The sequence below is a fragment of the Oncorhynchus nerka genome, linkage group LG3 (genome assembly GCF_034236695.1).
Source record: "Oncorhynchus nerka isolate Pitt River linkage group LG3, Oner_Uvic_2.0, whole genome shotgun sequence".
Classification (NCBI taxonomy): domain Eukaryota; kingdom Metazoa; phylum Chordata; class Actinopteri; order Salmoniformes; family Salmonidae; genus Oncorhynchus; species Oncorhynchus nerka.
This window is the reverse complement of record NC_088398.1, coordinates 58,291,454-58,313,690: the sequence shown is the minus strand read 5'-3', so window position 1 is coordinate 58,313,690 and position 22,237 is coordinate 58,291,454. Positions and strand designations below refer to the sequence as shown.

The following is a 22,237-nucleotide window of genomic DNA, read 5'->3' as shown; positions in this document are numbered from 1 at the left end:
CACACACACCAACACACCAACACACACACACATGCCTCATGAATAATCAGATCATGTATTAGCCTGGCGGTTAAGCATTTAAGTGTGACCATATTGGTGTAATGGAGGCTCTACTGACAACACTTGATCTTGGTCCCATGAAGGTTGTTTTCCCTCCAGAAATACTGTTTGTTTTAAATGCTGTATATTTCATTTGTAAAATGAACCTTTCAAGAGCTCAGCCTTGTCGACAGCAGAGATGAGAAATAGAAAGTCAAAGCTTCAAGACAAAAGGTTGTGGGAAAAAGAAAACATATTGTAATTGAACATGATGAAATGCTACTGTACTTACTGTGGTAACACCAGTTGAGCAGAGACCTGCAGATTGGTTGAGCAGTTGGCCAATGAACAGTACCGAGCAAACTCTGTCTATGGATAGGAAAGGTGCAAATAAAGTGTAAGATGATGGGGCCATCCGTACAGTTATGAATCCTCCAGAGGTGTGGACTCGAGTCACATGACTTGGAGGAGTCAGACCCCAGTCACAAATATGATGACTTGCAACTCGACTTTGACTTTAACACCAATGACTTGTGACAACTTGAACTTGAGCCTTTTGACTCAACCTGACTTGATAACCCTCCCCAACCCAAATCTAAAAAATGATGCTATTAAAAAAAAGTGTGTAGCGCATCAACTCTTCATTTAACGGATTACAGTTTGAATCGGACAGCAGCCAATCAAATTGTACCAGCTGAGAAAAAGTTGAATTCAGATGGAGCCAAACGGATTGCAACTTGCAAAACATGCGGGAAGAAAATGACAGACAGAGGCGCAACAACTTCCAACTTTGTTCGACATTTGAAGATGCACAAAGAACCGTAAGTCGAGGCTAATATAGCCAACAGCTATATAATTTATAACTTTACTAGTGTAGCATGTAGGCTAACGTAACGTTAAATCAATGAGCCTCCACATAGTCAGTCAGTGCGGGAACGTGATCATTGCACCCAAGACTGAGCTACAACAGGCAGTTGGTAGCCTAAATCCTGACTGATGTTACTGGTGTTCTGAAAACCATTGAAATACATTAGCCTACTGTAACCACACAGAGAGAGTGTGTGGAGGTGGGTGGGTGTGTGTGTTAAGGTTGGGCGATTGTGTACAAGCCTACATCACCGACTGCGCCCCCATATCGATCCTCAATAGCCGATCGCTATTGGGGGGGGAGTCTTTCTCATGGCTACCCACGTATTTCCTTGGAAATATAAAGTTTATTTGGCATTCATGATTTGCGTAAATGTAATATACTAACTATTACTATTGTTAGAAATATGAAATTGTATTACATTTGGTGAAGAGCACATAAAGACTTGTTTAGAACTCGAAACTCAAAGTTTAGGACTTGAAACTTGCCTGTCTTGACTTGAGACTTGAGTGCTAAGACTTGAGTCTTACTTGTGACTTGTAAAACAATGCCTTGGTCCCACCTCTGGAATCCTCTACCATACCATGCATCAATATGAGTGGAGAACTGTAGAGCTAGTTTCCCAGACACAGCCTAGTACCTGGGCTAAAGAACACTTTCAATGTAAATTCTCCATTGATCATGATTCTTAAAGCTAGAATGCTTTCATTGAAACAATAACAAGACGGCCACCCCGCCTCGGTTTTGTTGAAACTCTGAGAGACGGAGAAATGTAACCACTCTCAAATTCATAGACAGAGCTATGGATACCAGGACTGACTATCCATGACATCAAAATGATAGTTTTTACATTGGCTGCATGGATTTGAATTAAGAGAAATCTTATGCAGCCTTGTTTACAAATTGGAACACTGGAATGTGAGTCGTAATCTACACCTCGATAAGACTGATATAAATCCTCAATATTTATTTTCTTTAATGATTTTCAATTTGAGTGTCATTATTTCTGTATAGCCTACACTTTCTCATTCTGAACTTCTAATGCGAGTGGGATGGGTGTGGCTTTGTTACAATGATCTGCATCTGCTCACCGATTTGACAGCTCCAACTCAGTTTCACCTGAGACACCGCTAAAACATCAGCTATGCGGGTGTCCGCTATCGCCGGTTAACGTTCGATCTGATTGAATCTAGGCCTTAATCTGTGTCTGGGAAACTGGCCCTACGAGACTCACCTTATTGGCCACCAGGTTACCGTGCCCCCCTCTCTGCTGCAGTATGGGTTTCAGAGCAGGGAAAGTGGATCCTCCGTTATGGACAGTGTGCTCTCTGAGAGTGTACGAAACCTCAAAATGGATGGGTGTGAAGATATCTCGGACATCTTTCTACAAGCGGTAAAGAGAAAGAGAAAATTAAAGGATCAATTTACATACAACCTTGAGAAGTGGGGAGCTTCTTGCTTGACCTCGCTAATGGATGTTCTGGGGTAGGTTGTTGTGGGGGTCTGCCTGGGCTCTAGCACAATGTTACAGTGTCCTGTGCTGTCTGTCCCACTAAAAGAGTTGGCTTGTGGCCACTGCAGATGTCCCGAAGAGCCTCTCCTCCAGCTCAAACACCTGCCTTCAGCTTAAGGAGGGATAGGGCACTACAGTAATCTCCTAATTCTGACATAGCTATTTTTTTGAAGACAAAGATATCTATTTTATCTTTTGCTAAATTGTTGACTAAGTTGTAATGCTATGATACCAAAAAAGGACTGCTATACGTTTCTATGACTGAAAGATTGAATACATAACTTTGTAAAATAAAGAATGGTATCTATAGAGCGAGACGCTTGAATAATTCCTATGTTCCACCCTCTCTTATTTTTTCAGTGAGCACACATAGCAGCTATAAACCAGCGCTTCATTACCTGCAAGGAAACACATGCCGTCATCATTGCTTTGCACAAAAAGGGCTTCACAAGCAAGGATATTGCTGCCAGTAAGATTGCACCTAAATCAACCATTTATTGGATCAAGGAGAGCAGTTCAATTGTTGTGAAGAAGGCTTCAGGGTGCCCAAGAAAGTCCAGCAAGCGCCAGGACCGTCTCCTAAAGTTGATTCAGCTGCGGGATCGGGGCACCACCAGTACAGAGCTTGCTCTAGAATGGCAGCAGGCAGGTGTGAGTCCATCTGCACGCACAGTGAGGCAAAGACTTTTGGAGGATGGCCTGGTGTCAAAAAGGACAGCAAAGAAGCCATTTCTCTCCAGGAAAAACATCAGGGACAGACTCATATTCTGCAAAAAGTAAAGGGATTGGACTGCTGAGGACTGGGGTAAAGTCATTTTCTCTGATGAATCCCCTTTCTGATTGTTTGGGGCATCCGGAAAAAAGCTTGTCCGGAGAAGACAAGGTGAGAGCTACCATCAGTCCTGTGTCATGCCAAAAGTAAAGCATCCTGAGACCATTCATGTATGGGGTTGCTTCTCAGCCAAGGGAGTGGGCTCACTCACAATTTTGCCTAAGAACACAGCCATGAATAAAGAATGGTACCAACACATCCCCGTAGAGCAACTTCTCCCAACCATCCAGGAACAGTTTGGTGACAAACAATGCCTTTTCCAGCATGATGGAGCACCTTGCCATAAGGCAAAAGCGATAACTTAGTGGCTCGAACAAAACGTCGATATTTTGGGTCCATGGCCAGGAAGCTCCCCAGACCTTAATCCCATTGAGAACTTGTGGTCAATCCTCAAGAGGCGGGTAGACAAACAAAACCTCACAAATTCGGACAAACTCCAAGCATTGATTATGCAAGAATAGACTGCCATCATCAGGATGTGGCCCAGAAGTTAATTGACAGCATGCCAGGGTAATTGCAGAGGTCTTGAAAAAGATGGGTGAACACTGGAAATATTGACTCTTTGCATCAACTTCATGTAATTGTCAATAAACAATTGTCAATTGACACTTATGAAATGCTTGTAATTATACTTCAGTATTCCATAGTAATATCTGTCAAAAATATCTAAAGACACTGAAGCAGCAAACTTTGTGGAAATGAATATTTGTGTAATTTTCCAAACTTTTGGCCACGACTGTACATATGAATTACATTATTTAAAACTTTTTCAAAGTGCATACAGTATGAGGGAGTTGAGATTGATACAGAAATGGGTGACCAAAAGACATTTAGCCCCATGTCACATCAGTCACTCACATTCCCCTACCAGTCCCCTTTACTGCTGTACTGTCACCTCTGTTAATAACATTCATTACTGCCATTAATCACACTTAAAAAAATACATCAAATGTACAAACGCACACAGTCACACCTTCATTGGGATTTCCTCTGACAGATAATGAGTCTGGTTTAAGGTCTACAATAACTCCATCTTTAGCTATTAATAAGTGCATGGGTTAAACCATGAGCTAGCTTAGATGGCGAGAGAGAGAGAGAGAGAGGGGGAGAGAGAGAGAGAGAGAGATTTACTGTATATACGGGGAGAGAGAGAGGCAAAGCATGAGACAAAGAGACAAAGGGGAGCGTCAGAAAGAGAAAGAAAGGAGAGAAAGAGAGACAGAGTCCAGAGGGGCTCTTCCAAACACTTGAGTATTAACCACTCCTCCCTTCCTCTCCTTTCCTCCCAGTCCCGCTATATTTTTATCCAGTTCACTATGCTCCTTCCCATGTAACGTGATACGCTGTTCTGGACTTCCCAACGTCACCTACTGTCCTTATTAGACCCCTTTATCAGACATAAACTGAATGGGTCATTGGTTGCTGACGCAGTTGCCACCCAAATGATAGTCCATCCTGATATCAAACTAGCCGATGATTCATCGACCGAAAGGTAAAACAGGTCTATGACCATCAGACAATGTCCCTCGACTCTACTGACTCATAATGCTTTGATCTCTATCAGTAGCATGCTGTCCTGACCAGAAGTCCTAGCAAAATGCTTAGCACATAGAATAAAAAAAGGTTGTTCATCCTGATCAGACAGGTTTTTTACATGGACGATATATTGGAGATCATATTTTTAATGAGGATAACATTGACTTGTGTTTTATTTCGCAAGACACATTTTCGTTTACCATCAAAGGACAGTGATGTTTCACAGCGATACCAAAAAGATCATCAAGGGGTTAGAAACCCAGGGGATAAAAACAAGTGTCGATGTATGTCGAAGTCCACAATCTGGTCCCTGCACAGTCGAAGATCTTGATCACTTTTCTATGGATTAAAACCTAATTATGACAGCTGTGCCATATTACGTATTGGATCTTTAAAAAAGACAGTGTTTACACTCCGCTGTAGTTTACAAATAAAATGGGCGGATGGTGAAGTAGACATACTTGGTATTCACATCTCCAAAAATATAAATGAACTTACCACAATCCATTTCAATGGACAGTTTGCAAAAATACATACGATTCTGCAACCATGGAGAGGGAAATACTTGTCTATTTTTGGAAAAATCACATTGATTAACCCTTTGGTCCTATCACAGTTTACTTACTTACTAATGGCACTGCCTACTCCAGATGACTCATTTTATAAATCATATGAGCAAAAAAGATGACATTTTACTTGGAATGCTAAGTTAAGACTAAATTAAATGTGCTTATTTATATAATGAATATGAGTTTGGGGGGCTAAAATGATTAAATATTAAAGCTCTAAACCTCTCACTAAAAGCATCACTCATACATAAATTATATTTAAACCCAAAATGGTTCTCCAGTAGATTATTAAGAAAGGCTCATTCTTTGTTCAAAAATGGCCTTTTTACCTTTATACAGATTACAACTTCTCATTTCCGACAAATTGAAAATTAAATTTTGTTTAAAGTATCGCCCTTTCTTAAACAAGCCATACAAAGTTGGTTACAATTTCAGATATATCCTTCAGAAAAGATAGATGAAATATTACAACAAACGTTATAGTTAAACTCAAATATACTGATCAATAAATAAAACATTCTTTATGGAAAAATATTGCAATTTTTTAAATTATATTTATTAATGATATTATGAATTGAAACGGAGGAGTTGTCACATATGCAGCTATCGAATATATATGTGAATATCTGCTCAATCCAAATTTACAACCAACTGATTGAAGCATTACCACAAAAATGGAGGAGGTAAAGGGAAAAGGGAGAAGTAGGGAACTTGTTTGCCTGCCATATATTAAAGACACAAATTGGCTGAAAGGAACTAGCATAAATAGACAAATATACCAGTTTCATTTGAGGACAAAAATATTGACAGCTGCGCCATACAGGTTGCAAAATAAATGGGAAGAGATGTTTAATGTACCAATTCCACGACACATGGTTTATGAACTGGTACAAAAAACTACACTTCATTCAACACTTAGAGTTTTCCAATTAAAATTATTATATACAATTCTTGCCACCAACAGAATGCTATATATATGGGGCATACAGCAATATCAGCTCTGTAGATTTTGCTGCGAAGAGACAGAATCAATAGATCATTTATTCTGGTATTTCCCCTATGTAGCTTGTTTCTGGTCACAGGTTCAGGAATGGTTAAAAAATCACAACATGCTCTTAAAATTAACCTTACAAATAGCATTGTTGGGCGATTTGGAAAGCCATAGTCAGTTACTGAATAATATAATAATACTAGTAGGAAAGGTTTTCATCTTTAGCTCATAATCTGTGGATACTATACGATTAGAAAGGTAAAACAATTATGTAAAACATCACAGCACAATTTAAATATATATGGCACATGGAAACCAAACAAGGGTGGGGATAGGTGGGTGAGGGTTGGACTTATAGAGCTTATGTTTGGTAATGTATTATTATTTTATTGTTATTTGACTGCTTTATATAAAAGTATGTAAAATGTGTATTTAAAATGTATATGTAAAATGTGTATTTAAAATGTATATATGTATGTATATGTAGCAGAAAAGCAGTAAAAAAACAAAAATATATTTGTCTTCCAAAGGGGGGGTTAATAAAAATACAAAAAATACAAAAAAAAGCATGCTGACCTGAAGTCAGTTCTTTGATGCCTGGCAGTAGCATGCTGATATTTTAATAATTGACACCACAGCCTAAACTGACTTGAGGCCACGCATAGGGTCTTACAATAACTGACTCTGGGTTAGTGATTATATTGTCTGGGCTGGGGTTCTAAACTTACCTGAAGCCATTGCATACCTGACAACAGTTCTCAGTGGTTACAGCTGCTGACCCTCACATCCGACCCCTTACCCCTGAACTCTTACTCACCCTTATGAAGGCCTGGTGGGGGACGCAGGTCAGGTGGTCGTGTCTGGTCTTGACCCACCCTGTTGTAGTGTTGGACGTCCCGTTTCCGTGGAAATGGAAACGTGAGGGGAAGGACTCCTTGTGCTGTGTGTCTGCTGTCAGATTATACTGGAGCACTATGGATGAGAGTGAGTGAGGGGGGTCGAGAGCGGGAGGGAGAGAGGGTGGAAAGGAGGGTGAGAGAAGGAAACATTGAGGTAACAACATTTTGTTTCAGAGAGCACCCAGAGTTGACATGAACCAGGGCCCCAGACATACAGACCTAAACCCAGCCTCAACCCCCAGACATACAGACCTAGACCCAGTCTCAATCCCAGACATACAGACCTAAACCCAGTCTCAATCCCAGACATACAGACCTAAACCCAGGCTCAATCCCAGACATACAGACCTAAACCCAGCCTCAACCCCCAGACATACTGACCTAGACCCAGTCTCAATCCCAGACATACAGACATAGACCCAGCCTCAACCCTAGACCCAACCTCAACCCCAGACATACATACCTAGACCCAGGCTCAACCCCAGACATACAGACATAGACCCAGCCTCAATCCCAGACCCAGTATCAACCCCATACATACAGACTTAGACCCAGCCTCAATCCCAGACATACAGACCTAGACCAAGCCTCAACCCCAGTCTCAGACCCAGACATACAGACCTAGATCCAGGCCTCAACCCCAGACCCAGACATACAGACCTAGACCAAGCCTCAACCCCAGCCTCAACTCCAGTCCCAGACCCAGCCATACAGACCTAGATCCAAGTCTCAACCCCAGATCCAATCACAACCCCAGTCTCAGCCCCAGCCTCAACCGCAGACCCAGCCACAACCTCAACTCCAGCCTCAACCCCAGGCTCAGCCCCAGCTCCAACCTCAACCGCAGACCCAGCCACAACCCCAGGCTCAGCCACAGCATCAATCCCAGCCCAGGCTCCCAGCCTCAACCCCAGCCTGCAACCCAGCCTTACTGCCAGCCTAAGGCCTAGCTCCAGTCTCAGCCCCAGACCTAGCCTCTTTCTCAGCCCCAAACACAACCCCAGACCCAGCCCTAATCATAAATGTACTATAGATGGAGAAAACATATTTTTTATATTTTTTATTTCGCAAGACACATTTTCGTTTACCATCAAAGGACAGTGATGTTTCACAGCGATACCAGATAACTTTGAATAACTTAAATCCTTTCTGTAATTCACCATTTAAAATCCCACCAAAAAGATAATGTTGAGGAACATAGGCAGTTAAAAACCTGGTACCCTAGATGGACAACATCATTGTATCTATCAGGACAGGGCTGTGCCAGAGCCTTACAGGCTCTAACGGACACTTTCACCACAGGAATGCTCTGCAGAGATAACCCTTGATAAGGCAGGGTTAACAAACTAACCAACTGCCCCACGCCTCAGGGACTAGTGATAAGATGGAAGGACTGACAGTGATAAGGAAAAAGTCTGTCTCCGACACAACAGTGTTTTCTGTCAACTAGTCCAGGTCAGGGGCTTTCATAACTATTTCCTATACTAGACTTCGTGCATTATACCATTTTCCACATACATACTAGTAGTATAGGAATGCTCACATTACTATAGCATGTTTGAAAAATTAGTTTTTGGTCACTATTAAGTAGAGGTCGACTGATTAATCGGAATGGCCGATTAATTAGGGCCGATTTCAAGTTTTCATAACAATCGGAAATTGGTATTTTTGGGCGCCGATTTGCCGATTTAATTATATATATATTTTTATATATATATATTTTTATATCTTTGTTTAACTAGGCAAATCAGTTAAAGAACACATTCTTATTTTCGATGACGGCCTAGGAACGGTGGGTTAACTGCCTCTTTCAGGGGCAGAACGACAGATTTTCACCTTGTCAGCTCGGGGGATCCAATCTTGCAACCTTACAGTTAACTAGTCCAACGCAATAACGACCTGCCTCTCTCTCGTTGCACTCCACAAGGAGACTGCCTGTTACGCGAATGCAGTAAGCCAAGGTAAGTTGCTAGCTAGCATTAAACTTATCTTATAAAAAACAATCAATCATAATCACTAGTTACAGTAACTACACATAGTTGGTGATATTACTAGATATTATCTAGCATGTCCTGTGTTGCATATCATCTGACTGAGCATACAAGCATACAAGTATCTAAGTATCTGACTGAGCGGTGGTAGGCAGAAGCAGGCCCGTAAACATTCATTCAAACAGCACTTTCGTGCATTTTGCCAGCAGCTCTTCATTGTGCGTCAAGCATTGCACTGTTTATGACTTCAAGCCTGTCAACTCCTGAGATGAGGCTGGTGTAACCGAAGTGAAATGGCTAGCTAGTTGTGTGCTCTAATAGCGTTTCGAAACGTCACTCGCTCTGAGCCTTCTAGTAGTTGTTCCCCTTGCTCTGCATGGGTAACACTGCTTCGATGGTGGCTGTTGTCGTTGTGTTGCTGTTTCGAGCCCAGGGAGGGGCGAGGAGAGGGACGGAAGCTATACTGTTACACTGGAAATACTAAAGTGCCTATAAGAACATCCAATAGTCAAAGGTTAATGAAATACAAATGGTATAGAGGGAAATAGTCCTATAATTCCTATAATAACTACAACCTAAAACTTCTCACCTGGGAATATTGAAGACTCATGTTAAAATGAATCACCAGCTTTCATATGTTCTCATGTTCTGAGCAAGGAACTGAAACGTTAGCTTTCTTATATAGCACATATTGCACTTTAACTTTCTTCTCCAACACTTTTTTTGCATTTTTTAAACCAAATTTAACATGTTTCATTATTTACTTGAGGCTAAATTGATTTTATTGATGTATTATATTAAGTTAAAATACGTGTTCATTCAGTATTGTTGTAATTGTCATCCCAAATAAATAAATACAAATCGGCCGATTAATCGGTATCTGCCTTTTTGGTCCTCCAATAATCGGTATCGGTGTTGAAAAATCATAATCGGTCGACCTCTACTATTAAGTACACACACCAGAACCACAACTGTCTTTTGTTTGTAAGTGCCCCTGCACACATAACCTTCACTAATGTAATGATTAACACAATGCAAACAGACAGGTTGTTTTCACAGTGCAGGGCTATGAGGGAGCCAGGGGCACGGGTAGAGGGTCTGCTCACCTATTGAAGAGGTGAAGTGTCGAGCATGGACCCTGAAGCAGACTGTAGCATTGATGCAGACAGCAGGAAGACCGTTGTCAGAACACAGCGCTACATAGCGGTCTACACTGACAGGCAGGGGCATGAAGGCTTCTACCACTATTACTGGACGAGTCCTGGCACAGGGAGACGACAACATGTCAACAACATGAAAACAACACATCGACACTCTGTGTCAAAACAAATACAATTGTACATTTGCATTAGAATATGGGAGCTACAGTATATGGGCCAGAAGACAAACAAATCTACAAACCAAAAGGTATTACAAAAGGTAAAAATGGCCAGGGAACTATACAGGTCAAATACATGGGCCAAGCCACTTTCACTGAGGTAATATTCAGAAAGTAAAATAATGAAATGTAAGATAAAATGTTCACCAATGTTCATTGAAAGCTTAACCTCTACCCGACATCTCTGACATGAATGCAGTAATTCTAGTTTCAGAGATGAGTTATCTAGTGGATGTAATGTGATGTGTAACACAGTTCTTACCTCAGAACAACAGCTGAGTCTGAGAGGAAGGCCCCTACTGCTACATCTGTAGTTTAGAGAGATGCAGATAGATAGCAGTCATTATCTTGAACATGCCATTTCCTGCTATAGGCCTATCTGGCTGCAAGGCTCTCTAGACTTGTTAAAGCTCTAAACCAGTTTGTTACTCAGTTTAGAACCACTCATAAGACATCAGTGGAATGTTTTTAATTCATTCATTTGTTCATTCATTCATTTGTTCATTCAGTCATTCGGTCATTCGTTTGTTCATTCAATCCACATCAGCCTGCAGACAAAATGTATTCACACAGTTTACTGCACTGTAACCAAAACTCCTTTAAACTTTACAGCAATGTACTGTTAAACCAATGTTCCTTTGGAAGTTATTGTAACATACTGTACTTTTTTCCCACAGTAATTTACAGGTAACTACCTGTCTGCCAGTAAGTTACCATAAAAACAACAGGATTTATTTTACAGTGTGGCAATAAACTGATGCGTTTTGTTTTTAGATAAGTATTTAACACTTGCGTTACAAATCAATCTATAAAACAACAATTAAAACAAATAACACGTGAAAAAACGAATGAAATGTTTTATTGACAGACAGTACACAATACTTTACAATGTACCAGTTCTAAGAGATGACTAGCTAAGAGATGACTAACTGTCGACATCTCTCTCTCTGTCATTCCGCCGTATATCCTGTTTAGTTCACAGTGTATCACTAGTGGAAGATGCGAAGATGAGAAGCAGAGAGTAAGCAGACAACCATCAGTAGTGACCCTAATTTAAACCCCAGGATATTCCCACTGCCCAATTTGGTTTTCCCTGGGTAGCAGGCAGCCAAAACACACACACACACACACACACACACACACACACACACACACACACACACACACACACACACACACACACACACACACACACACACACACACACACACACACACCCACGTGCACACATATTTTCCCGTCCCCTGTCCTCAGTTCTCAGTTCTGTTCCCACCACTGCCATGTTTTGACCATCTTACTAATTTAAGGCACAGCATGTGTGACATAATAACAGGACATTTCCGTGTGTTCTGTTCTAGTCAGCAGTAGAGAAACCGAGACAGACTCAAACATTGTACTGGAGGGAAAGGTTGACAGTCAAGGTTGACAGTCAAGAAAGGGATAGTTACCTTGGTAACCGTTTTCATCAACATCGATGCCTCCTGACACAGACTGGCCGAACATCTTTAACTCATTACCCAGAACAGAGCCAGTGATCCTCTGATGATGGAACAAGAACAGCTTGATTATTCTTACAGTTTAACCCTCTGTACTTTACACACTTCATACTCTTCATTTTGTCTCCCAAACCAACAGAGCTGTCTATGACTACCAGATGTAAGCTGTACAGTACACATTTCAGCTTTTTTTCTAGTACGGAGCTTTGAGATTCAAGTAAGGTAATTGATCTGTATTTGGATATACAGTAACTATATTTTCTCCAAGAGGTTGTATTCCACATTGAGATACATTTATTTACATATACATTGATTTATCTCGATGGTATTCCATAACTAAAAGCTCATTTAAATGTAACTGCTTCATGTAAACTGTCTCACATGCTCAGACAGAGAAAAGCAGGAGACCAAACAGTTTAAGGAAATCATAGCAATTCACAGTCAGGAACTCTCTTCCGACTGTCTGAGAGCAAAGAGAGAAATAAAGGCACATTTGATCCTCACGTCCTATCTCCCTCCCTCCCTTCATTCTATTGTCCCTGATCGTTGGTCAGAGGAGGGACACCCTGACCCCTCTTCCCTTCACTCCCTTCTTTCCTTCCAGTAATCTCCTGTCCCTGAAGTCTGCGGACAAACAGCAGCTGGAAGGGACAAAGCCATAGCTGAATACATACTTGAGAGAAGGTCTGAGAGATCCCTGTTTTCCTCCCATTGTAGATATATATAGCCCCACGCAGCTCTTCTTCCTGCGGAGCCCCCACTGCCACATCTGGAACACATTTACAGTCAGTCAGTGGTTAACTTAGGATGCGTCCCAAATGGCACCATATTCCCTATTTTGTGCACTACTTTTGATCAGGGCCCGTAGGGTAATGTAGTTAATTAGTGCACTATATAGGAATTAGAGTGCTCTTTTTTTCTAACCTTTATTTAAGTCAGTTAAGAACAAATTCTTGAAACCTTTCGTTTACTAGTCCAACACTCTAACCACTAGGCTACCTGCCGCCCCAATTCAGAAAGTAAACCAAATTCCAATTCCAGATTTTCCTTATTGAAAAACATTGAAGAGAATTGGAATTCTAGAGTACGTCCTGAATTGACAAGAATTTAAATGGAATTGACCCCAACCCTGGTGTGGGTGTGGGTGTGGGTGTGGCTGTGTGTGTGTGTGTGTGTGTGTGTGTGTGTGTGTGTGTGTGTGTGTGTGTGTGTGTTGAGGAACTGGCAGTTAGGCTGGTGTAAGTGGCAGTTAGAAGTGTGCTGGGGCCCTGTGATCAGCTGTAGGGGATGTGGTTGGTTGGTGGTATTGCCTCTGTGTTGAGTGGGGCTGGTTTATGGTGTGTATCTTCGTACCCAGTTACCCAATATCACCACAGACTTTAGTGCAGTTCCTTCTGACTGGCATAGCTCACTTTCTGTTCGTTTTAGAGCTGCCAATTGCTCATAGCCTTGATCAACCATCCTGATCTTGCGAGCTTACATTGAAACTAAATGAGAGCGCAGTGGTCCGGATGGTGTATCAGGCTACATTGCATTCAACTGAAATATGCAGATATTTTATTGTGCAACAATTGGGACAGTACCTACTTGGAATATATCACCAAGTTCAATTTCACTTTATTTATTTTTTATTTTTTTTAACCAAAAACTATGCAGAACATTGGCACATTCGCTAGGGTAGCTGATTTTGTCATCATAGTTTTGCTGTACTGTGACAGATCATTATAACTTTAAAGATAAAGTAAGAATAGCTTTATATCTTTGGTAAAAAAATATGCATAACACTCACCAGCAAAGCCATCATCATCAATATCTCCCAGATCAGTTATGGTCTCCCCAAATCTGGCAGCATACGAGTTGCTTCCCACCAACTGAAACTCTGCTTCCTTCATATTAGCCTTAAAACACATTCATTTACAGTCTTAATATTCCTTCTCGCCTCTGCCCAGGGTAATGGCTTGTAAAGTTGATCCGGGAAGAAAAAAACAGTCATTTGCTGATGGAGATATGTGGGGGAAGTAGCTAGCTAAGCTCCATGTAATTGTAGTCATTAGGTTGGTAATTACGTAAAGTTACTCATGTCATGCAGAGTTGCCTGGTCCTTAGTAGTACACTATAAATGTAGCAGATATCCGCTGGTTTAGCGTTCTGTAATACAAACTCATCAGTCATAGAAACAGTCCTCAGGTCCTGCTATCATCATGCTGTGTTGTTTTATGTCATCTGCCAGTGTATAAGAGAGTACAGTAATATAGTAACTCCAGCCTCTTCTTTTTATAGGAAATGGCAATAAAAGAAAAATATCTTTACTCGAGCATATTCATTTCTATAAAGTTATCTCTTTGTTCTGAAAGCTGAATAGTTAGTCTAGATGTTACTACATAGGTATAAGAGAAACTTAATGTTAAGTGATACCATCATTGGTTTTGAAAGGTTTTTGTTATAACAGTGCACAACGCCAGTATTGTATGAGATGCTTAACTACTATCATATTTAAGAACTACAGAGTTACGTTGTGAAGATAACAGTATGTGTGTGAGATGTGAGGTAGGAAGTCTCTATTGATGTTGTTCTGTTTTAACAAATACTGTATCTTCAGGGACAGTGTTCCATATAACAGCTTCACAAAGTTTAGAGTAAAATTTCAATAGGTAATGGACCATCAAATTACATTAGATCCAAGGCTATTTGAAAAACTCACAGCTAGACACACAATAACTGCACAATAAGTTATTTTTACGATAGTGGTGAAAGAAAGGTTGTATCTCACTCAATTTGTTTTCCCTCGAATCCTCGCATCCTCACTCCTCACCTCCTTCTCAAGCCACATTGGAAGAGAAGATCCAATGTCCCTCCCTCCTGACCTTCTCCTCCAATGAGTTTTGAGAAGGCAAGAAGAGGAATCAGGGAAATCAAGGTTGTCTGTCGTATACTGTATTTTTTATGTGGAGGGTGTTGATTATGATACTTGTAAGTGACAAGCCTATCATAATTGCCCCTGAGGGGACAAATATAAAGTTGTATTGAATTGAAGAAAAAACGGATTGGGAAAGATCCCAGTACTTACGGCTCCTTGGTTTATGTAGACATGGACTTGTCCTTCCTCTCTCACGGTGCTGTACATGGGAGATCCTACCAGTAGATCAGACAGGCCATCTCCATTCAGGTCCACAGCACACACACTGGCACCAAAATACGAGCCGAGCTACAGTATAGGAAAACAGGTTTCAAGTTAATACAGTCGATCAAATTAATCACATTTATTTATGAATCCAGCAGTTGTCACAAAGTGATTTTGCAGTGAAGAGGTATGATCGAGTTCTGCATCAAAATCAAGACATTCATTTCCGGTTTCCCAGACAAAGCTTATACCCAGTCCTAGACTAAAGAGTATGCTCAATGGAGATTCTTAGTACAAGACTAGGCTTGATCTGTGTCAGGGAACCTGGCTGTAAAGATATCTGGCTACTAATTCCCACCTTGCTGCCCTTGACTTCACTGATTATCTTCAGCATGTTTTCTTCAGCTCTGAATAGGTAGGCCTGGAGAAGAGGACAGAAACGACCTGGTCACATCAAAACTTAAAGCCAACTACGGATGAATGGTAAAATGCATAAACTACTTAGATCATATCACAATACCCATACAGACATGATCTCAAATCAAATCACATTTTATTTGTCACATGCACCAAATACAACAGGTGTAGGTAGACCTTACAGTGAAATGCTTACTTACAACCAACAATGCATTAATCTGATTGCTTTCTACTGATAAAATATCTCCCATCTGTCATCTTGACATTCCTGTGGAACATGTATTTGGTGAGGCAATTAAGAACTAGCAACTTTTACAGTCTTCAAAAAACAAAATATTCCTCCATAAAATGTGCACAGAATTGCCAAAAGACAAAATTATTCCCCACTTTCTGCAGAGAGATTAATTTACATTACCTTATGGGCCCTTGTCAAAACTAGTGCACTTAATAGGGAAAAGAGTGCCCTTTGGGACATAGTCTGTGTCTGCTAAACGAGTTAAATGTAAATAGAATGTATTGACGACAAGATCCTTAAAGCATATCTAAATAAAAGCCTTCCAACAAGTTTAAAATGTCCTGCATTGCAGGAAAGTTCTCCTGCAACAGGGCAACCAGAGCAAAACCCACATGTATTTTTCACATACATTTCACCAGTAACATGAGGAATGCCCAATGCATCATATATTTAGCATCACCCTGGTTAGTGATTCAAACACACACTGTATTGTACTTACCGCCTTTAGCTTGTCAGGTCATAAGAAGCAAGCCACATATAAGTGTTGGTTCTGTGCTTCTTTCTACAGGCGGGTGGTGGGGTGATAGGGATATGATGGGGGTGAAAGAAAAAACAGGAATGAAATGAACTCTTACCTTACCAGTCTGCCCGTGCTGGGGCGCACCGCCTACAATCTCTGTGGAGTCAGGGTGGAGGAAGTGGCGGCCCCAACCGAGTAGCCTGGTGAGGAAAAGAAGGATCACAATATAACCAAAGAATCAGACTACCAGAGTAGCCCGGCAATGGAAACGTATCACAACGTTAATACAATGTCAGTGCAACATTAGTATAACCTTGATAAAACATTTGTAAACCTTAGTACATCTTTAGAATACCCAACTGAACAGGTACTGTAGAACCAGATGGCACTGGTTGATATAAGAGATAAGAGAAACGAGCCAGATGTAACTGGCATGATGATTTGCAGTAACTACAATTGAGCAAATATTGAGCAACCCCACCCCCCCCCCCCACACGCACACAGACAAAAGCATGCTTCCTCTCTGTATTCCCTTACATTACACTTCACCAACTCAAAAACAACTGAGTGTCTTTATGAGACATGTGACAACCAGACAAGTCTTTCTGATCGTCTCCAACCATATTATAATTAACATACCCAGGTAACTGCCATAGAGGACAGTGCTGCTGTCATCCACATAGGCAGACAAGACCCTACTGGAGGTGTTGTAGACCAGGACAGATCCAGTCCAGTACGATGTCCCTGGGGCTCCCATAATTATCAAGTCCTGAAGAAAAATAACACAACACATACATCAGAGTGTTGTTCAGTTTTTGTTTTATGTTTGTGATTTCCCAGTAAACCAAAATTGGTTCTGTGAAAGTTCGCAGAACCTTCTTTACGTTGTGGCAAATGTTTGTTCTCATAACACAAAAACTTTTGTGTTATTACATTACCTGGAAACCTAATGAGAACATTTGGGGAATGTCCTGTGGTGGTTGTTTCAGATGTTGTGCACAACATTTTAGTGAATGTTAGGAAAACATCCCAATATTTCATTTAAATCATTTTCTGAAGAATGTTTGAATGTTTTTGGGATGTTATCATCTTAATCTTAGAGCAAAAAAAATTGAACTAGAACTTAAAGAGAATCTTAACTAATGTTCTGGGAATGTTCCCAGTTTCATGGGTTGTGTGCATTTCAAGTTTGTGACTTGTGTATGTGTACATGTACATGTGTATGTGAACACGTGCATTACTAGCATATACATAAACTATAGGTTTAAATAGAATATGTAGAGGAACTGATACCTCAGTCAGAAAGTTGGATATCCCTGCTTGGCATGATCCATAGTCCTCACCAAACTTCCGTTGGTGATCTGGAGAAAGAGTGGCAGATGCATTTTCATTTTGGCCAATAAAGCAAGCTTACTGTCAACAAGCTCTCAGACTCAGTGCAGGTTGCTTACAGGTGTGGCCTTGGAGTTAGACATGGCGAGAACAAAAACATATGGATACTCGGCCTCGGTTATTGACTGATTTATGTGATTTATAACCCACATTTTTATTTTTATGTTGCAAAACGTTTTGCTACGGTATGCATTAATGAATAAGAATCAGATATCCTGTAAATGCAAAACAGTGTACCTTTGTAGCATGGGATGAGTGGTTGAGACTGTTTGAGGTCAGCCTCGTATCTGTAACAGACACCATGAGGCAGCTTATTCTGGTTTTCTTTCCTGGAATAGAACACGTTCTTCCAACGATGCCCACATGCCTGTGGAAGGAGAAGCAACACAGATGTTGTTGGAGGAAATGCAACTATTTGAGAGGAGGAATGTAACAACAATGGAATAGTCTACACGCAAAATATGTACGTTTGTGTTTATTCTAACAAGTGACATAATGAGAGCACTAGCGTGCAGCTAGTTTACAAAATAACGTTAAATGACAACACAAAATATGACAACACAAAATATGTAAATGATGTGGATCTTCAAAATAGGACCATCAGTGTAATATGGGATCATTTGATATGTCTGGTAGGGTTGCAAAGGATGCAAGTCTTGTTTCTTGTTTAAGACCAGGCACTACAGGCTGAAATAAAAATGTTGCATCTACCTATTCTGAGATTTTTGTTGGCACTTTGGTCCATTTATATGAGTATTTTCAAAAAATAAACATTAAAAAAATAAAAAACATAATGAAAAAATACAGTACCAGTCAAAAGTTTTAACACATCTACTCATTCAAGGATTTTTCATAATGTTTTACTATTTTCTACATTGTAATAATCTCAATTGGGTTGAGATCGGCTGATTGTGGAAGCCAGGTCATCTGATGCAGCACTACATCACTCTCCTTCTTGGTCAAATAGCCCTTACACAGCCTGGAGGTGTGTTGGGTCATTGTCCTGTTGAAAAACAAATGATAGTCCCACTAAGCACAAACCAGATGGAATTGCGTATCGCTGCAGAATGCTGTGGTAGTCATGCTGGATAAGTATGCCTTGAATTCTAAATAAATCACTGACAGTGTCACCACACCATCACACTTCCTCCTCCATGCTTCATGGTGGGAACCACATATGCAGAGATCATCCATTCACCAACTCTGCGTCTCACAAAGACACAGCGGTTGGAACCAAAAATCTCACATTTGGACTCATCAGACCAAAGGACAGATATCCACCGGTCTCATGTCCATTGCTCGTGTTTCTTGGTCCAAGCAAGTCTCTTCTTATAATTGGTGTCCTTTAGTAGTGGTTTCTTTGCACCAATCGACCATGCACACAGTCTCCTACGAACAGTTGATGTTGAGATGTGTCTGTTACTTGAACTCTGTGAAGCATTTACTCGTGCTACAATTTCTGAGGCTGATAACTCTAATGAACTCTGTAGCATAGGTAAGACAGGCGGTCCTCATGAGAGCCTGTTTCATCATAGCGCTTGATATTTTTTGTGACTGCACTTGAAGAAAATGTCAAAGTAATAATGGACTATCTATTCTCTTAGTTTTTTGAGCTGTTCTTGCCATAATATGGACTTGTTTTTTTACCAAATAGGGCTGTCTTCTGTATACCACCCCTACCTTGTCACAACACAACTGATTGGCTCAAACGTATTAAGAAGGAAAGAAATTCCACAAATGAACTTTCAATAATGCACATCTGTTAATTGAAATGCATTCCAGGTGACTACCTCATGAAGCTGGTTGAGAGAATGCCAAGAGCGTGCAAAGCTGTCCTCAAGGCAATTGGTAGCCACTTTGAATCTCAAATTTAAAATATATGTTGATTTGTTTAACACTTTTTTGGTGTTAAATGTGTTGTTTCAAAGTTTTGATGTCTTCACTATTATTCTTCAATGTGGAAAATAGAAAACTTCAGAAAACCCCTGGAATGAGTAGGTGTGTCCAAACTTTTGACTGGTACTATATATTTTCTTTAGATTATCATACTGCTGTCATCAACATTTTAATGAATTTGAACCACTTTAAAATGGACATACATCAATCATTTCAAAGCCTACTACATTGAATTGCACTAAAAGCCCATTTCATAGAGATTGTTACAATCATTTACTTTGAAGAGATGGTGATTGGGTCTAAATAGGCGTTTGCTGTTTGGCGTTAGTCTAAATTCAGTGTACTTGTCTTCAACTGCCATTTCCCGAAAGTCAGATTCTTCTTACAAGCCAACAGAAAATGTTCAGCTTCAGAAGCATCTGCATTCATCAAATTGTGTTTGGTTATCCTTAGACATATTCTCCAGACTTGCTCAGAGGGAATTGTTGATATGTTGTACATTTTTGTATCCTAGATACATGTTGGTTTTTTAACCGCAATATGCAAATATTTTTTTATTTTAATAAAATATTTAATCAATGTTTTAATACAAAAAAAAGTATTATATTTGTGCCTACATTCAACTGGCAAAAGTTGATTGTGATATGATTAAGGGAAATAAAATACCCAATGAGGGTGTGATGCCTGGCCTTAAACAAAGTTCACCAATACAAGATGTACCCATCTCATTATTTGATTTCAGTCTCGGAATGGGCACAAACACGGTATCACTGGAATTTACACCAATACTGACCATATGAGAAGGGATTGTAACATTTGTTTACCCCTACTGGGACTAATCTACATAGCCAATACATGACCATCACTGTAAAGAACTTTATGACACCTGCTGATATAAAAAGGGCTTTATAAATACATGTGATTGATTTATTGATTGACTTAACATACCAATACATGGCCATCACGAGGCTGTCTGGACAGGCTGACTCCGAGCCACTGGTTGTCACTCTCAGAGAAGCATGTCTTCCCACAACTGTCCACACCTGTAGTACAGACACACACACATGCGAGCACACACACCAACGAGTGAGAGAGAGAACGTGAATTGAGAGGTGGCAATGACCTTTACCAATGCCTTATAAACCCTTCGAAAACAATCTGTGGGGCATCCATGTTAAACATGAAGTGGTTCTAGTTATTTGACCAGCGTGCTTTCATATAATCCAATGGAAATGGGTCAATGTCAGTGCACAAATCCCCAAAACCACCTTGGTCAAATAACTTGGAAGCAACACAGAATTTTTTCTTGGTAAAGTCGATATTACAAACCTGTTGATATTTGTTGACATTCTCTCTTGTCCGAGATGCTGCACTTATAAATTGCTCCTGGTTTTTTTACGGCTGGGTAGGAAGATGAATTCGCAACTGGAGCTCCGACTAATAACCTATAACAGGCAATATGGAAATTAATACCCCTAACGTTACAGTTTTATACACATCAATACTCCAGCTGTGGGATATCGAACAAACAAATCATTCACACTGAAAAACAAAAAAAGGCAACATGGATACTCGTAATGTGCAGTTTCTGGTGTTTTGTTGTGTCAAAAGGTACTTGTGTTTATAGAATCCCTAATGAACAGTTTTCACACATTTTGGGGCTGAATACCCATTTTGTTCATTCTTCAACAACTAATAGCCTAAATGTGTGTAGCCTATTCAGTTATGGTGTTCTACAGTATGAATAGAGGTTTAAAGAAAGCCTACCACAATGTTTGATTCACTTACCATGTGTTTTTCTGGTTCTTGTGTAACAATACAGAATATCCAAATAAAGATCCATTTGGTCCACTGAAACTAATGGGGTGGTCTACATCCAAATTGTAACACTCGGTGAGATTACAGCACCAGAAGTACGCGAGAAGAAAGCTCCAACAGCAAGAAAGATTGCCCGGCGTTTTTCGCTCCATTTTTGTAAAACAAATACCAACTTTTCTAACACGAAGAGATTACAAGTGAAGGCAGATGAAAACAAAATTAAATAAAAACGTCGTTTATTCAAATCCACGGAAACAGAGAAAAGTCGTACATCCCAATACCAACTTTAGAATTGTATCTGGATAGAGTTGAATAGAGACTGGGCGCGTTCAACTCCTGTTGCGCTTCTTCATGCGTCGCTCGTTCTGCCAGTGCGCAACCTCACATCGTTAGGCTCATGACTAAATTCCGTCACGTGAAACTTCACAAAGTGAGTTAAACCACTGGCGGATGGCTTGCATGCTGCTCCCCAAATTCATCAAACATAGAGCCCAACCCCCCAACCCACCCTGAAACCTTCTATCCACACCATTACAACTGAGAGAGATATGTATCCCCTGGATCCTGTGCACGTGAGGAATACATTTTTATTTGAATCAAAGCCACACACATTCAGTTCCTTCAGAAAGTACTGTATTCATCCACACCTTGACTTATTCCACATTTTGTTACAGCCTGAACCAGGTTTGCCTCTAGGATTTTGCCTGTGCTCAGCTCCGTTCTGTT

General features: G+C 40.4%; 1 protein-coding gene across 1 annotated transcript in view; it reads right to left on the bottom strand.

Moving 5' to 3' along the window:
• The window catches only part of LOC115111418 (integrin alpha-4-like), a 32,334-nt gene extending 10,426 nt beyond the window's left edge, over nt 1-21,908 (bottom strand). Inside the window, exons 1-17 of the mRNA XM_065013737.1 lie at nt 21,482-21,908; nt 21,023-21,138; nt 20,642-20,736; nt 18,035-18,164; nt 17,699-17,766; nt 17,041-17,174; nt 16,521-16,605; nt 15,592-15,654; nt 15,180-15,317; nt 13,902-14,010; nt 12,787-12,881; nt 12,065-12,155; nt 10,879-10,924; nt 10,345-10,499; nt 7,166-7,320; nt 2,142-2,291; nt 332-408 (exon numbers count right to left, since the gene is read on the bottom strand). Coding sequence (XP_064869809.1) covers nt 332-408; nt 2,142-2,291; nt 7,166-7,320; nt 10,345-10,499; nt 10,879-10,924; nt 12,065-12,155; nt 12,787-12,881; nt 13,902-14,010; nt 15,180-15,317; nt 15,592-15,654; nt 16,521-16,605; nt 17,041-17,174; nt 17,699-17,766; nt 18,035-18,164; nt 20,642-20,736; nt 21,023-21,138; nt 21,482-21,663 — 1,889 coding nt within the window. The 5' untranslated portion in view covers nt 21,664-21,908. The remainder of the gene's footprint in view (nt 1-331; nt 409-2,141; nt 2,292-7,165; nt 7,321-10,344; nt 10,500-10,878; nt 10,925-12,064; nt 12,156-12,786; nt 12,882-13,901; nt 14,011-15,179; nt 15,318-15,591; nt 15,655-16,520; nt 16,606-17,040; nt 17,175-17,698; nt 17,767-18,034; nt 18,165-20,641; nt 20,737-21,022; nt 21,139-21,481) is intronic.
• Between the last annotated feature and the right edge of the window lie 329 nt (nt 21,909-22,237).